Here is a 17,148-nt window from a genome sequence, read left to right as displayed (position 1 = left end):
GCAGAGTAAAGAGTTATCTTTGTGGTTTTAATTGCTTTTGTAAGTAATTAAAACCGCAAACTGCACTGTCTCCTCTTTGAAACAGACTACCAGACAACAAGTCTATTCAACAGCAGCTGAATGAAGTGATTCACGCGAAGCAGCTCCACAATCACAACTGTACTTTGAGTCTACAATGCTCTCTCTTTGACCATTCACTGCTGTTCTGTTTATACCACAGCGACTGTTGATGTTATTTCAGAGCTGGTGATAAGTTACAGTAGCTGCTGGCTAACAAAGTGTCTTTCATGCAGAGATTTGATAGATGAGGAGGTGGAGCGTAAGCTTGACTCACAGATGCCAAATCGACCCAAAACCTCTCCACGAGCCTAATTTTCTGAGAGTGCTCCGATTGCCATCGCTCAAATACGCAAAGTATGAAATAATAAATCTGCAATGCATGTTGGCTGATTAGTTTTAACTTTACTCCCAGCACTCCATCTTCCACTCCACAACTGAGATTTTTCCACTAATAATATTTGAAATAATTAGTTTTCCCTGATGCAGGAGTTTATGTGGAGTTGGATTTCCTTCTACTCTCCCCTACCTGGTGCCAAGCGTTTCTACTGCTTTAGGCTGTGTACTCACGATTTGTCTTGCTCAAAATACACTGAGGAAAAAATCCTATTTAGAGGCGTTTCTTTTTCACCCCTTTAATTTTAATTCCCCAGGCGTTTTAGGAACTTTCAAGGGCATCCTGATCATGTAGATGGATAAATTATAGGGCGATATCAGCATCTCTCTTTCTCTTTCATTACTTTAGGAGCTATTTGTAAGTTTTGCTATTGCTACATAGACAGCATTAGCGTTTGATGCTGAGCTCGCAACTTTTCTCCTTTACTGGTAAGTAAACAGCTGTTAATGCTAACATTGGCTATGTAGCAATAGCAAAACGAGCTAAACTTATTTTATATAGTACATTTCATTCCAGGTGGAAGCTCAATGTGGTGCACAAAGCATGAATCATCAAGGAAATTGCAACCACAAATTGGATAAATCTTCCCTTCAGAACACGCCTTAACACCTTTAAAAAAAGATTCTAAACCTAAAGTGTTTGTTTTGTGTCACAAGAGACAATAAGGTGCCGCCCAGCCCAGTTTTCACACCCTGCCAACGGAAAACACTCACGGATGACTGTAGCAAAGCATCACGCTGGCAAGGACGTGCCTGGCACTTTATTCATAGCGTCGATGATCTCATCATGCCCCAACTTCAATGGGGAATAAGTGACTATCTCACAGCAATGCTTGATGGGAATCAGGAAGCTCCTCCCAGAGACACAAACGCAGGAAGTGCACACAGAATCGAATCACTCTCTTCCTCTGACAATTCCAACCTGCGTTCACTTGCATGTTATATCTTGTAACTTTCTCTCTCTGCTTTATGAGTTTCCCTCTTCTCTCCCTCCAGTTCTCATTTTCTCTAATGCCTCCCTCGTGTTTTTTCTCCTTGTGATCTATGATTTTCGTTATTCCTCCCTTGTCAGCTCTTGTCATATCTGCTTTTAGAGAAGTTATGTATTGAGTCCATACAGTGGCTCTTGGTATTTGTTTTCACATCAGTGCGTAAGAGAAATGTAGATTTTGGTCTAAGGTTACAGAGCTGCTGGATTCCAGAGCACTTCTCAACTTACAGTGTATGTGTGTGTGTGTGTGTGTGTGTGTGTGTGTGTTCATTTTAACCACTGTGCAGTATCAGTGTGTTTATGTTGAGCTGCATTTGTAGCCTCACAAAATTTGAGCCCTGCACTGGGACTCTGGTTTGCAGCTTTAAATATGGCTGATGTAACTGAAGTATACTATTGTTGATGCTCTCAGAGGTTGATTTAGCTGCAGTATATAGCGATCTACTACATGTCATCACTTTGCAGTTAAAAGTGTCCCAGTTCTTGATTTGTGGCATCAAATGTTTTTTTTTATTGGTGGAAAAACCTGGTCGCAGTCACATTGTTGTTTACTATTTCCATTTAAGAGCACGTGGGGTAGGATGTAAAAATCTGTGCCAGAACTGAAGACTGGACAGAAGACTGGAAGGAAGGAAGGAAGGAAGGAAAGAAAGCCAAGTAGAAGAAGGTATGTTTGGTATTTTAGGAAGTATCTCAATTCAGTCAAAACTGAAAAACACAGTGCGGAAAAGAAAAGCAGATGTGTGCTAACAAAAACAGATGTGATAACTTGCTGCTCGCATCTGGTCAGTATCAGTCCGATCGTGCTGGTACTGTAAATGGATTACACCCTACAACCAACTGCAACACACACGTGCAACACTGCACGGAGACTAAACAAAGTCCAAACTGCATTAGTGAATGTACCTTACCTATGTATCATGTCTTCCAGCCTCTTCCCTTGTTCTTCATCCTGTTCCAGCTGTTTCCGCCGTGCCTCCTCTTCCTCCACACCCATTCCCTGGAGGAGCCATCGCTCTCGCATGGCTTTGGACTGAGGAGGGAAAACGGACACGTCAGGTGCTTACAGGCCCATTTAACATGAGATAAAGGAATAGTTTTGACATTTCGGGGGAATTGCTCAATCATTTTCTTGTGAGAAGATTGATAACACTCTCATGTCTGTGCACGGACTCTCACCGTGTTTTGGAATAATTTTACTTCGTCAGATTAGTCAGACTATACAGCAACATTTCAAATAGCTCGACTTTCTGAACCACTTTGTGATGCAGTATTTTTAGAAATTATTAACAGCCAGTGGAGCTTCACACCGAGACTAATTTGTGAGATGACTGCCAAGCACGGCTTCAACAAATAAATAAAAACATGTACACCTGCACATGTACCGAGTTTTGAACTCTAAACTCAGCTGTTTCTCATAGTTAAACACTCTTTACTCAAGGTAAATCAAACCGGAGTACTATGATATACAGTTATTTTGTTACCTGCACATCTGCGTAAAAGAAAAAGATTTCTCATGCAGAAGAGAAATACGGCTGTTTTTCTTTATTCCTGAGCATTTTATTTGAACTTTAACAAATTGATTTCATTTTTTCTTAAATTGCAATGAATCTGCCTTGTGCTTTCAGTTGGGATACTTTAACTACACTTCAATATGCGAAAATTCTTGTATGCGAGTGTTACGCTCTTTAATAATCTCATTGCCATGTGATGAGAAAAAGGGGGGACCAAAAGAAAGTAGATCTGCTATCCAGCTGCCATCAAACGGTCCATCGCAACAGGAATAAAGTGTAATATCAGCCAGTATCTCTTTCCTCTTGTCATGTGACTCTGATGTTGATAAGTCACACAAACTGCAGCCTTTTCGTTCTGCACATTGATCTTTAACAAAACTAATGAGATTACCCCGTTTCTGTTCTGTTTCTGTCTTTAAAGCAGATCTGTCTGCAACTTTGTCTCCAAGACACATTTGAACACACAGGGTGAAAACACCAGTCATCTCTTGATAAACGGGCTGCTGGGCTCCTTAAATGTTTTAAAGATGAATGCCAGAGCTTGTGTGTTTATGCCGCTAATGTGTCCGTCTCTGTCTGGAGCTCTGTTTTGTTACCACAACAGAGTCGAGCGCGAACACTTAGCTTCACCTTTGGCTGTTTACCGTCAAACTGTTGCTCGGCTCTTGGTCGTAGAGCTGACAATTAACAGTATGAGTGCCTACACACACACACACACACACACACACACACACACACACACACACACACACACACACACTCTCTCTCACAGAAATGATTCCAAAGCTTTTTACCACCTGCTGTCAGAATGTGGCAACTGGGCTATTTGTTTGTTTGTGTGTGTGTGTGTGTGTGTCTATGTGTGTGTGTGTGTGTGTGTGTGTGTGTGTGTGTTTGGCTGCCGCACAACCACACAGCCAAATTAACCTCATACATCACGTACTTCACATATTCTGAGTTGTCAGCCGGAGCTGTCTCTTAAGTTGCGCGACCTGTTTGTCAACTCGCCCGAATAAGATGCTTTTCCTGAAATCTAATGCAATCACGGATGTTTGTATTTTACATGGGTTAGTGTTCCCCGTCACATCTTCCCTTTGGTGAGATGACAGATCACTGCATCCACACATGAGCACCATGTTGTGATGAGAAGATTCAAAAGTTGAACCCTCCGCAAGTGACTGTGCATGATCAGAAATGTGACTTTCATAACTGAATCTGAAGATGTTGAGCTGACGGGTTCTGAAGTCTGCGAGGCCATATATAGCTATCAGCTCTAACGCAGCTAGATTTCCCATCCTTGCTGTTAAGATTTCCTGTTGGCAGTTTTAACTAAGTTAGTGCAACTGAGGACAAATAAACAGCTGAACGGCCGCAGGGACAGTGACTGTAACCGGCTACCAAATGAGCTACAGTATATTTAAAACATGGAACGTGCTGCTGGTGAAGTTACAGCTGCTCCATCTACAGACTGTCTTCATTCATTGTGGACAGCGCAAGTAGCTGCTTACACATTGCTTCAGCTGTTTATTCATTGCCTGAATTATGTGATCAGATATTTACTGTTTGATCTACCACTGGGCTACAAACAGTGTGGGTTATTGTATGTGAGCGATAGGAGATGAAGCACCGTTTAAGACTTGAGGTAACTGTTGGTTTAAGGTCAGATATTGAGTTTAAGGTTAAAGGTGAAGTTAAGTTGAGTTCAGGCGAGGGTTAAAAGTTAGATGATGAATGGAGTCAATGATGAAGCTCACACGAAAGCTTTACAAGTGTGTGTGTGTGTGTGTGTGTCTGTGTGTGTGTGTGTGTGCGTGTGTGTCTGTGTTACACTCATTCATCTCTCTTAATCTACTCAATCCTGCTTTCTTTTTTTTCCTAAACATAGTTCTTCGCCTTGACCCTGAACGTAGTAGGCTCGCGTGCCTTCCTGAACAGTTTTCTTCTGCCGCTTTTACACGTACATGCATGTGTGTTTGATTACTCGTGTGCACGGATGAATGTGTTAGTCACTCTCTGGCTGACAGGTAGCGGTCCGTTCCATCTTAACTTCCATCTCAGAGCTCCCGGCGTGCAGGGCTGTTGCCTTTGGCTGAGCAGGACAGGCCTGACTGTTTTCTTCTTTCCAGAAAAAGCCTCCAATCCAAACACACATAGACAGTCCCCCTAATGATGACTGCCAGCCACTACTACTTGGTAAGCCAAGAGTGTGTTTCGAGTAAACATAGATTTGATGTTCAAATAATAAGTGCTGCGTAAATGGGGAAACAAACTGTTGACAGATTGTGAGTAAAAAAAACAAAAAAAAAAACTGAACAGCTTCCAGGCATCAGTCATATGAGCAGAAATCTTAAAGCTTTCAACCAAAGAAAAACTGGTCACTTGACCTTAGGACCAGTTCAGATAACACATGACCAGCCCTGTCAGGTGGACACAAACCAGATATAGACATCCTATACATTTTGAGCACTGATATGCCATGTGACATCTCTTAAAATACACTGTGCTAAAGCTTCTGCTTTTGACAGTGTTTGACTTCTGTTTCCTCATCGCGTTTTTACAACGTTTACATGAATAAATGTTGTACAAAAATAGGTAAAAAAAAGAGTTGAATTCTAAAAGAGATCTATTTCAGTATCTATATGGTTGTAACTATATAATTCGTGAAGTATAGTTGCTTCACCTCCAAAGGGAATTGTTTGAAAACTCCTGCTGTCCTAAATGCTGCACAGATGCTTGGTGGGTAGGGAAACGGCTGTGTGGGTGTACCCATTACGCTACAAATATGTATGGCGGCCAGTTTTAATATTTGCAATAAAAATACATTCCATCCTCTAATTAGAGCCTTTACACACACTTAGCATGAATGAATCTTTTATGAAGTAAGTTTGAATCCTACACACTGGTGTTTTCCAGCATTTTAAACCCCACTTATGGAAATATGGACAAAAGAGAGACATTAATTAAAGCCATGTGCACAGTGTGCGTTCTGCCTTTAAAGCATTATGGTCAATGTGGTGCAGTTCTTAATGAAGGTTAAGCTGACACGCAACTGTTATACCTGGGTTTGATCTCAGTCTTTGAGGCCGGATTTCTACAGCCTGGGCCCAGCTCCAAGAAATACATTAAAACTAATTTCAGTCTTACTGGGCACTTTAGTGTAACTGACCCAGCACTGCATGAATTTGAACCTGAAAAGTTTTATCATTTTGTATTGTTTAGTTGTGTGTGTGTGTCTAGAATGTACTGCTGCATTTCATCCTGCTAGTGTCTGATTTCTTTTCCTTTCATTTTTGGGTCTACCTGCATGGAAAAATATAACTATAACAAATTACACATGACATTAACTGCTGACATTTCAGTCTACTGCAGGAACTACATTGTGGACTATTAGCCGGTGTTGTTTTGTTGAATCACTGCCGCATTGCAGAAACCCACAGGGAAGCCAGCGGTTATAATAACTAAGGACATGCAGCTTTTTCATAAACATAAATGACTGTTTTTTTGTTTTTTTATTACTCTGGACTATTGACTGATAATAATTCAGGCAATAGTCCAGTTTTTAATGATTTGATTTTGTGCTTTTATGGATGAACAGATAGATCGCTGGAAGTAGAGAGATGACAGGAAATTGTGGTGGACAACAGTGGTGCCCTGCTGGACCAGGGATGTCATGGTTCATGGTCGAGGCCTTAACCACTAGGCCACCAACCTGGTGTGTGGTTAGCGCAAACTCAAGAGTCTGCCAGAAAAATCTCCTTCATTTATTATGAAAAATGTCAGGGGTTCTGCTTGTCATGCCTCAGCACTGACTGGAGGCATTATCTTCTTTGGCATAAATGTCCACTTGGACTCAAGGATGAATTGATTAGAATTTGGTGGCCAAAGCTCAAAGGTCAAGGTCACTGTGACCTCACAAAACACTGCAACTTGACTGGTTGGCAGAGCCGTTTAATTCCAGTTGCATCTATTCTGTGTATTTTCCATGCTCCTCAGGGAAAAATGAAAAAGAGCAAACGATATCTCAACGCATCCTAACCTGAAGATGTCACTGCTTTGCTCCAACTAAAAAAAAATAAATAAATCAAGCCTCATCTGATCTCCAGAGCCAGTGTGCTGCTCTGTTTAGTTTTCTTGCATACAACACCAGCAGGCTTGAACTCCAGATGTAATCAGCATCTGGTCACACAGTCCCATTTAATGGCCATTACCTCTGAGTGCCACACAGCCAGGCAGCATGAAGCGGGCTTTGTAGTCTGATCTCCAGAGACGTAGTGGCCTGGGAGAGGAAATGGAGACTGGAGCCCAGAGATTTGATAAGGACCTCTGGTGCTGCATGATCCAAGCCTCTCAGAAAGGAGGCGTTGAGCTGAGCCTGGGAGCACGTAAACATCACCACGATTTCAGAGCCAAGTTAACCCTAACCACTGTTATCTGCTATGGACTGGTCTCCTCAAGTTATAGTCAATTTTCCCTCTGACAGTTTGGTAGAATTGGCTATTTGGTGGATTTTGATGACTAGCGAAAGCTCCACACCTTCTCTTTAAGAGTTCAGCTCGGAGTGGTTGTTGTCAGAGCTCAACAGGAAATGGAAAAGTCTGTTAAACAGCGTGAGAGAGAGCAGAGAGCAGGCTGGTTCTCAGAGGAAACAACTGGTCAATTACCTTACACAACAAACTATGCGCCGCTGCTTTTCTGACATGGTTTTTATTTTTGTGAAAGCATTTTATTGATAAAATTCCACAGAGAGGTCAGAGATCAGGGTCAGATACAGGCCAGCATCCTCCTCTGGCTAAATGGCAGTTTCTTGCCTCTCACCAATACAGAATATTGTTAGGATACTTATTTTCTTTCCTCAACCAAGAATGTTTTCTAAGCAAGCAAACCCACCTTGAGATGTTGTAACTGTAGCACCAGGTCATCGAGCTGGCTTCTTTTGTCTTCGATTTCAGCTTGCCGTTTTCGCTTCTCCTGAGAGACGAAAAAAAAAAGAAGAAGAAGAAAAGAAACAGGAGATGAAAATTAATTATCCACTCATAACAGGTCATTTAAAAGTCAAGTTTTCATTACTGTGGATTGATACTGTCAGGGGTTTAATTATTATTATTATTATTATTATTATTATTATTATTATTATTATTATCATTTTTTTAATTGGAAAGGAGAGCATTAACGCTTGCTGTTGTATTGACTTAAAGTTTTATTATCTGCAAGACGAGATCCCTGCGGGGCATTTAAGATATTCACTCATTCAATTGAGCAGACACTTAATAGCTTCTTATGTACATTAGTATATCATCCAACTCCATTAAAATGATACAGTCTTGTTTAGTCTACTGGTTGGGCGATATCATAGAATCAAGATTTTCCTCAGTGTATGGTTTAAACATTACGGAGGTCAAATGTGGGACTTTATAAGTAAACAGATGTAAACAGGCTCAAACTCCACACAAATATCTACATCAAGACCAAACATAAAAATTATCGGCAGAACGGCAAATCTGCACTACGCTGTCAACTTAAGTACCACTCAACTTCTCCTTCTGGAGAGGCAGGGAGAAAAATTATCCCCGGGTGCACACAGGAAGGAAGTGAAGTAATAGAGGGGTCAGAGGTCAGGGCTTATCGAGGGTTGAAAGGGGTTAGGGTGTACAGGCTATCGAAAAAGCGGGGATTAGGCCTTGAAGTCTCTAGATGGCACTGAGGTTGAACCTGAGATGGGGAGAACAGTCCTTAACTTCATGTTGGAGATGAATGAGGCTGACGGACGGAGGCCGGGGTTGGGGCGGAGAGTGAGAAGGACAAAAAATACAGAACGTAGAGAGGCGATGTGGAGGCACTGTCTTTGAATTTACTTTCATGAAAATGCATGGGAATATAAACAAAGCAGATCCCACGACAACCCTGTCTAGGGCTCAAGGGCACAAGATGTGTATGTGACTTCATCTCTCTCCCCTTCTCTCTCTCTCTCTTTCTCTCTCTCTCTCTCTCTCAGCAGGAGCAGAGAGGGGATTTCTGGGACATTCGTTTCCTGTTTGCTAAATATATAACCATGAGGGAAAAACCCCCAAAAATGTGAATTAATGTGTCAAAGAGAGCAAAACTGAGTGAAGAGAGACGAGGGAATAGAATAAAGGGAACTGAATATAGAGTAGAAAGGAAGGGGGCTGTAATGAATGGCACAGAATCAAAATATTACAGAATAGAATAAAATAGTTGTTCGAGGATAAGAGGTGAAAATTGAAGGACAAATCATCAAGTTTGGGTTGAAGGATTTGTGCACAATCACTATTTGTGAAGTACCTGCATTCATTTCGTTTCTGCACATTGTTGTTTTCACTTTCTACCAGAACAGACTGTCCTCACCAGAAAATTATAGCACTGGTCGTGTGTGGTGAGCGGACAAAACCTTTTGGTGCAGAGATCTTGTCTTTTTTTAAAGAAGTAAAGAAAAACAAGGACAGAACTGGATAGAACAACTCCACTTCATCAGGTTTGTTGGGAGAAATCCTCACAAAGTTGCACACAGTGCTGTGGAAACATCTGCACCGATCCTGAGGTCATCTCTCTCTCTCTCTCTCTATCTCTCTCTCTCTCTCTTTGCATCACACACACAGACACACACACACACACACACATACACCGCAGCAACCTACACAGCAGCAGTTCCCATGGCTTGCTTAGTACAGTCAGAGAGCCTGAGCAGAGGTATGGTCACCAGATGTCAGGGAGTGTTAGGACATGTGGTCGAGGAATGGCCAAAACACACACACACACACACACGGGCGCGCACAAATACAGCGCAAATCCACAGAAGCACACAAAGGTAAATACACTCAGAGGCACAAATGTGTACACACAGATAAGTTGCGTGTATTCTTTGCTGGAGAATCCTTGACTGCGCTGAATCACATACACACACAGACAGATGCTTGACATCCTCCCATCAAAGACTGTCTGGTTACCATTTGCTTTCTGTCACATTCCAGAAATAGAATGTATAGAACGGACATATTCATCCACAGCAATGCTCTGTTTAAAGTGTTGTAGATATTGTTTTACTTTACATTATCAGTGGCCTCGCCTGAAGGCCATGTCGGACTGACAATAGCTCTGTGGCAAATTACACTCCTCCAATAACACAGACTCCTCATTCATTTCATGAGGCAGTGCAAAGGGAGGGCGGGCAAAGAGGAGGTGGAAAAAAAACCAAACAAAAGGAGGGTATTTTGGCCCAAAAAAAAGAAAAAGTTTACTTTGGCTCTAATTCTCCTGCACTGCATTGGCCAGTCAAATGCTGCTCATCCAAACAGAGGTACAGTACACTTGAGGTACTTGTACCTTGCGGTGTACTTTTCGGCGCTGTTCCACTTTCACCTTTCATCTCACAAGTGCAGAGATGGAGAAGACAATTATTGCTGCTGTGAAAACTTTCTAGAGTTGTACGATCCTGCCTCCAGCGACAACAACCCACTGTGCGCTGTCTTGGCATCAATTAACCTTTAGCAGGAGCACAATTGCCAGATTAGCACTACGACGGCATCCATCGCATTGCTGTAGTAGTGCTAATGTGTACCTGAACACAGTCTAACTCATCGACACTCCAACCATTAGATGACTGTTCAGTGCCAAGAGTCTTAGTGTGTGCTACTCAGCTCCCTGGGGTCACAGAGTTCCTCTGAAAGAGTGATCAGTTCAGAAGTTTGACTAACACTTCTCAGTCCAAACATTCACAGCAGACCCTGAGCGCTCATTAGCCGGAGGGAATGTCAGTGTCTGAGACGACAGGATTAAAAGTTAATAAAGATGACATGAATCCCGGCTCTGGTACAGTTGACCTGATAGGAGAGAGACCCTGCACCGCGCTCTGTTCGCTGCATTTTCTCCTTGAAAAAACATCCTCCTCCTCAGGAAAATATGTTGACATTCTTGGTGACACACTCATGACTTCCCACACTCTGACTCACTGGAGTGTTTGGCCCCACTTGGCTTACCGCTCAAGCTTTTTATTACAGAAGGCATCACTTTTCCCACTACCGCTGATACCATCCAAGAAGCAGAACACTAATGCAGAAGTCTGTGTTCAGTATGGGCTCTTACTTTGTCACACTGTTGCTGGTTTGTTTGTAACGCGAGTCACATGGACAGAATTTAGTAACCTCTCATCCCACAGGGTTAAAGATTTTTGGCAGAGGAGAAGAGGTCAAAACTTACAGCGTCTAATTACAGTTCCTATAAACTTCAGTTCAGCACAATGAACTCTCATTCTTCTTCTGTGGTATTCAGCATCCAGAAAAGATTCAATTTAAGGGGGTAAAAGTCAATGTCTGATGTGACTCCTAACCCTAATAGAAGTGACCCTTCAGTGTTTGGGTGGTGTCCTGTAGTAGATTTGTATGATGTTGTCAGCCCTCAAAAAGAGAAATACAGGAGGTAAACCAACAGAATATAAGTAAGGAAAGTTTGATAGAAAGGAAAGGTCGAGTCTAAAAACAAAGAAGAAGATGGTTAACTACATGTAGTTATACGTACATGTATAGTACACATTTAAAACCAAATACTGGCCATTTTCCAGGAAGTAAAACGGAAAACATTAACATTTTGGTGTGAATAAGTGGAGAGGTACGAAGTTGATTGACTGTGAACTTAATTTACATCCAGCACTACTGCTCCACATCAACACAAGCACACACACCCAGCAGGAGGTCACACAGACAGGATTATAATGCAGTAAAGCGGTGATGTAACTCTGTTAGATTCAAAGTCCTGCTGATGCTTAGATTGTGAACAGAAGTGGGCTACGGATCGGATGAGTCACATTCTGCACATGCCGACACACACACACCCAGCGGAGACATCTCACAGTGAAGATCATCTTCCATTCAGCGAGCGGCCATACCTGAACCATTAGAGAACAGAGACTGAATTGGACCTGTGGCTTAAATGTCATGGTTCTGATTCTGCTGTGGGCGAAACTATCAAAACCGTGAGCCAATACTTATCACAAAACAATCTATTTTTAAAATGTTACTTTAGGCTGAGGGATTTTTTAACATTTTTTGTCTAGATTAGAATAATTAATTGTAGTAAGCACCTGCAGGTCTGTGTTTTTTGCCATCAGTGTTTTTTGTATATGCTAATTTGTTAGTCTGTAGGTGAAGAGAGGTGCATAAGCTGTAACTTGGTGACTCCTTAGCCGGCGATGGTGTCGGTAAATGCAAACTTAGCACATCGCTCAGATGTCTTGCATGCCGTTGTCATGCGATGGCAGCAGGTGGCGACTATACTCATCATGTCCATCACGAGGAGAGACAAGAGCATGCACATCTCTGTATTTGAATGGAGAGAAACACGGTGAAGAAAACATGGGAAACAAAACACGGAAGGGTTTTTTTAACTCCTCCCGACGCCTGCTTCTGGAGTCAACAAGCGATGCGCTGCTATCAGTAACCCAGAGTGCATCCATTAGGTAAGTAATGAGACTAATATTCTGTTGCATTCATAGCTGTAGCTGCTAAAATGACCTTTGCTGCATGTCACTCTCTCTGCCCTCCCAAGTGTTTCTCTGTCCTGTCACTCTGCATTGTTCACTATCCAATTAAGCTCAGATGTCACGAAAATAATTTTAAAACCAGCAGTGCCCACTAGAGCTGCATTCCAGCCTCTCCTGTCTCATGTCTTAGTCTCAGTTAACATCACCCCCACTTGCACACAGAAGCATGTACACACAGACACACATGCAAACACGCCAGAATGTCCAGTGGGTCCAAGACAGCTGCTGCTAATTTTAGCCGGCATGTAATGCCTGGCGTGCCCCAGACCCCCTTCTTCCCGACAAACACTCACACACACACACACACACACACACACACACACACACACACACACACACACACACACACACACAACCCCTTCCCCCTCAAAATGACTTTGCCCCAAGCACGCTCCCCACCCCCATAAACTGCTTAAGTCCATAAACTAAGCCTCCCTGGGCCACCTATCCAAAGATCCAATCCGCTCTGTTGGTAGTTTGCAACACCCACTCTGCCAAAACCTGAGGCACTCATTCAGTAGACCTATTGAGCAATCACATGCGGACAGTCAGACCTTAACATACACTGGAACTGACGCAGTGATTCAGTGACTTATCACTGACGAACAGCTGTGCCTCCGTGCTGACTGTATGGCCAGTATTTCCAATTTAATGGAACAGATGGGGGGAATCTGACAACCACTTTTGTCTTCTCAGATCTAATGTTAATAAACATCTGTTCTATAGGTGAGAAAGATCTGATGTAGCTGCACTTATACAAGCCTGGAAAGTTGTGTTATGTCTCAACTCACACAGAGCATGTGAAAACCGTGCGTTAGTCAGATGTGTCAGATTGTGAGCAAATAACTGACACAGGTACAAACAATCTCCTACAGAGATTATTTTAAGATATTCTTGTTGCTCTGCAACACAGTTTGCAGCAGTTTAGCTAATCACAGTTACATAGTTAAGATAAAACTGCTGCAAATAAAAGCAAATGAAAAAAGTCAAATCTGTAACAAATGATTTACTGGGAAACTAAGAACTGCATCGTTCCTTGATGACATGCAAAATGTGTGAATTGCTTTTGTATTGGCACAGTGTGAGCCCCATGACTTGGATGTGATGCTGTAAGCACAGTGGAAAAATGTAAGTAACAGGAAAAGGTGCAAGTGTTTTAAAAATGTGATCACAGGCTAAAGTTATTAGCAGTAGGGCAAAGCCGGGAGAAAACACTTGACTACATTTTCGCAACCTCAATTAATATTTTCTATGTTGTTTTCGAGGGTTAAGAGCTGCCAATATGTCGATCTAAGAACAAACTTCACAGGCTGAAACTGCACACGCCTGCGGGCAGCCCAGCCCCCAACACTATTTACCTCTCTTAACGCAGCCCATTACCCCCGGCCCTCCACTGCATGCCACAGTCACAAATCTCAGCGTATGCCAAGGTCTAGCTACAGCGACCCCCTCACCTTCCCCCTGCCAGGCTCACTCTGTTAGACATCACAAAGTGGATCCAGAAGACCGTCCAGCTTCCTTACATCACAGAGCTCACCTACAGATCAATCTGTGGTCCAATCCAGGAGATAAAGTGATTCATAACTGCACATTAGTCATGCAGAATTGTTTCATAAGGCAGCAAGAGAGACAATAGGTAAAGGGATTTAGATTTTGAGCTGAAGATCTTTTTGCAATAACATATCAAAAAACTCCGGTCCCTGACAGTCTCTGTCTTGTTCCTGGAGCTAGCAGCCATAAGTTCCTCATTCTCTGTCTTTCCCACAGGCAGAGAAACACACACACACACACACACACACACACACACACACACACACACACACACACACACACACACACACCACCATCATCTCAATCCTCAAGCACCACTTCCTAATTCCCCTTAGACTCGGCCCCAGACAATCTGCGACCTTGTGTGTGTTTGAATATGTGTTGGGGGGGGCAGCTAAGAGTCCAAAGGGCTGAAGTCATCTGTGTAAACATATCACACACACATACACACACATACATACAGACACGCACGCACACATTTTGCCATGCCGCTTGTGGTTGACAGGCCACACAGGCAACAGCTAATTAGGAAGATGAAACACTAACCATTCATTGGCTGATCTTAAAACCACATTCAGAGTTTTGGTGAACACACACGCATTTAGAAAAACACTCGGACATATGCACGTGCTCACGTACACACGCACGCACACACACACACACACACACACACAGACACAGACACAGACACACAAAAAAACACACACGCATAATCAGTTTTTTTGGGGAACCCTCACCAGGCTGCGCTCCATCCAACTGCTATAATTACATGTTAATAATATACCAATTACAGGTCTGGATTTAACAACATGACATCACAACTATTCCCTAATCTGACCAATTAGTTACCACGGAAACCAGCACCGCTGGCATCTGACAGGCCGTAATCACTATCAGACTGTGGGAATCTTTGCCTGTTTGTATTTGCGGCAGACAAATGAGCCAATTGACTAATCAACTCTTAGATTAAACACTGGCAAATGTCCTCGCCTTTGTTGTGATTGATAATGCTCCGAGGTAGAATGTAGATAATAAATCAATCAGTAACACATTTTTCCAGTTTGCATGGCACTACATCTGATGAAGCTCCAAAGAGAACCATGTTAGCTAAAACATTTTTTCCACTTAGAAAGTAATGTAGATGATACCTGGCAAGCAGAATAGCTGTAAAATGTTGTACATGAACACCTTAAAACATACATTCTTAAATCATGAGCTCATCTTAAGAGCTGTATTAAAATTCATGACTTGCCTTCAAGATAATCAGACTTTATTTTTTTTGGTCAGAGCATACATAATGACAATTGAAACTTAAAGTAAATCATTTCCTCTGCCAAAGAGGTTATGTTTTCAACTGTGTCAGGATTACACAATAAATATTGAACCTATTTGGACTGAACTTGGTGGAGGGATGGAGTATGGGCCAGGTAAGAACCCATTGAATTTTGCGGCAGATTCAGATCATTAACTATGAATTGGAATTTTCTTCTCTGAAGTCTGGTGAATGTTGTTTGACATTGCCTTCACGGAGTTGTGGGCTCTCTGAAAGCCCTACTACTTTTATAATGTGTTTTGAACAATTTCTAAATAAGACTCAAATGTCCTGAGTCAAATTCTGTAATTTCTCTCTACACTGTCTCACTCCAGCTGCTGTGATGGAGCAGATAGGTATGCCGTCCTTGCTACAATAAAGGCCTGGCGAATCACAGCCATTAGCGCCATGCTTTATTCATGAGCCATACTGCACACAGACCTGTCGCTTCGGTAAATGAACATTACAATGACAGCTGTCTGCTCCCTTTTTTAGTGATTTTAGTGCTGTCTCAAAAGATAAAGCATGCCAAAGAGCCCAAGCTTTAGATCCAAATTACAGCACATGTTAATCCAAATCAGCGTCAGACCCAGACCGAGGAGCTGTGTGCTCAGGCGGCTCGGCCGAAGAAAAAGACTGGTGGAACACTTGGCTCTGATTTTAGAGGAAGCTTTCAATTTGGCAGGAGATCCGCTAAAGTATTGATGAAGTCAGACACTGATGGTGATGACAATGAAATCTCAGAGTATCAATTATTGATGAAATCATTAGCATGTCAGCTGCAGACCGGAGACAGCGTGTCAATGTGTGTGTATATGCACTGTGCGCCTCTCCGCAGGGGTTCAGTAAAGCTCACTGAAAACGTCAGATATCACCTGTCTCCACGTTTAAATGGTTTGGTGACGGTCTTTTTGCTTTTTGCTGCAACCACCACCAGATTAGAAAACTCTCGTCAGAAGAGGTTGCTATAAAATCCTTCCCCCTTCCCCTCTTGAGACGCTCTGGGAAAAATTGTCCAGCGTCTGTATTTACAGTGGACATGCATTGCTTGGTGGTGTCTGTGTCTGTCTTTTACAGGGTGCTTAGCTGCCTCACAGGGTTGTTAGTACTATTAGTGTAATAGTAGCTAACCCTTCTCTATTTAAGTGCCTGGTAGGGCTTAAAAGCTATTAGTGCTGTTATTGTCTTTGATATAGTGCACACACACACACGTACACACACGTACACACACACACACACACACACACACACACACACACACACACACACACACACATACACACACACACACTCAGCTGAGACAAGACAGATGCTCATTTGGACGAGACGAACAGGCTTAAATGATACTTGTATTGAATGGCTGACCTTATTCCGTGTCAAAGCTCTTGGTACTTACAGTAGGATGTTTAATAATACTTAAGGATAGAATTAGACCACATAGAGCACTCTTTGTAATGATTAGGTAAAATTGACCACGGCTGCCAACAGAATTTTCTGCAGCTTTCCCAGATTGAAGTCTCCGTTTTTCTTGGCCTCAAACGCAAACTCATTTACAAGATAACATAATCAGTCAATTTCTATTGTTTTACCAAATAAACACGAAATAATGATGCAAGGGGCAGAAATGCTTGTTTTTCTCTGTTCATGTCGTGAGAACTTCCTCCGCTCTCTTTCTTTACTTAAGTGCCTGACTGGTTCATGCAGCCTGGTATGGCTGCCATGTTTCAACGTGGCCAAAATAGTTTCTCCATCTGCTGCTGCTGCTGTCCCCCCCCCA

General features: G+C 42.4%; 1 protein-coding gene across 3 annotated transcripts in view; it reads right to left on the bottom strand.

Moving 5' to 3' along the window:
- Window positions 1-17,148, bottom strand: part of palm2akap2 (PALM2 and AKAP2 fusion) — a 72,297-nt gene that overhangs the window by 53,605 nt on the left and 1,544 nt on the right. For all 3 annotated transcript variants that reach the window (XM_023407259.2, XM_023407258.2, XM_023407260.2), the window contains exons 2-3: window positions 7,846-7,926; window positions 2,356-2,477 (exon numbers count right to left, since the gene is read on the bottom strand). In XM_023407259.2, the coding sequence (XP_023263027.1) occupies window positions 2,356-2,477; window positions 7,846-7,926 (203 nt within the window). The remainder of the gene's footprint in view (window positions 1-2,355; window positions 2,478-7,845; window positions 7,927-17,148) is intronic.

Source organism: Seriola lalandi, unplaced genomic scaffold, assembly GCF_002814215.2.
Source record: "Seriola lalandi dorsalis isolate HSWRI2012SDOR001 ecotype SW California unplaced genomic scaffold, Sedor1 jcf7180002054332, whole genome shotgun sequence".
Taxonomy (NCBI): domain Eukaryota; kingdom Metazoa; phylum Chordata; class Actinopteri; order Carangiformes; family Carangidae; genus Seriola; species Seriola lalandi.
This window is presented reverse-complemented; position numbering and strand designations above follow the sequence as displayed.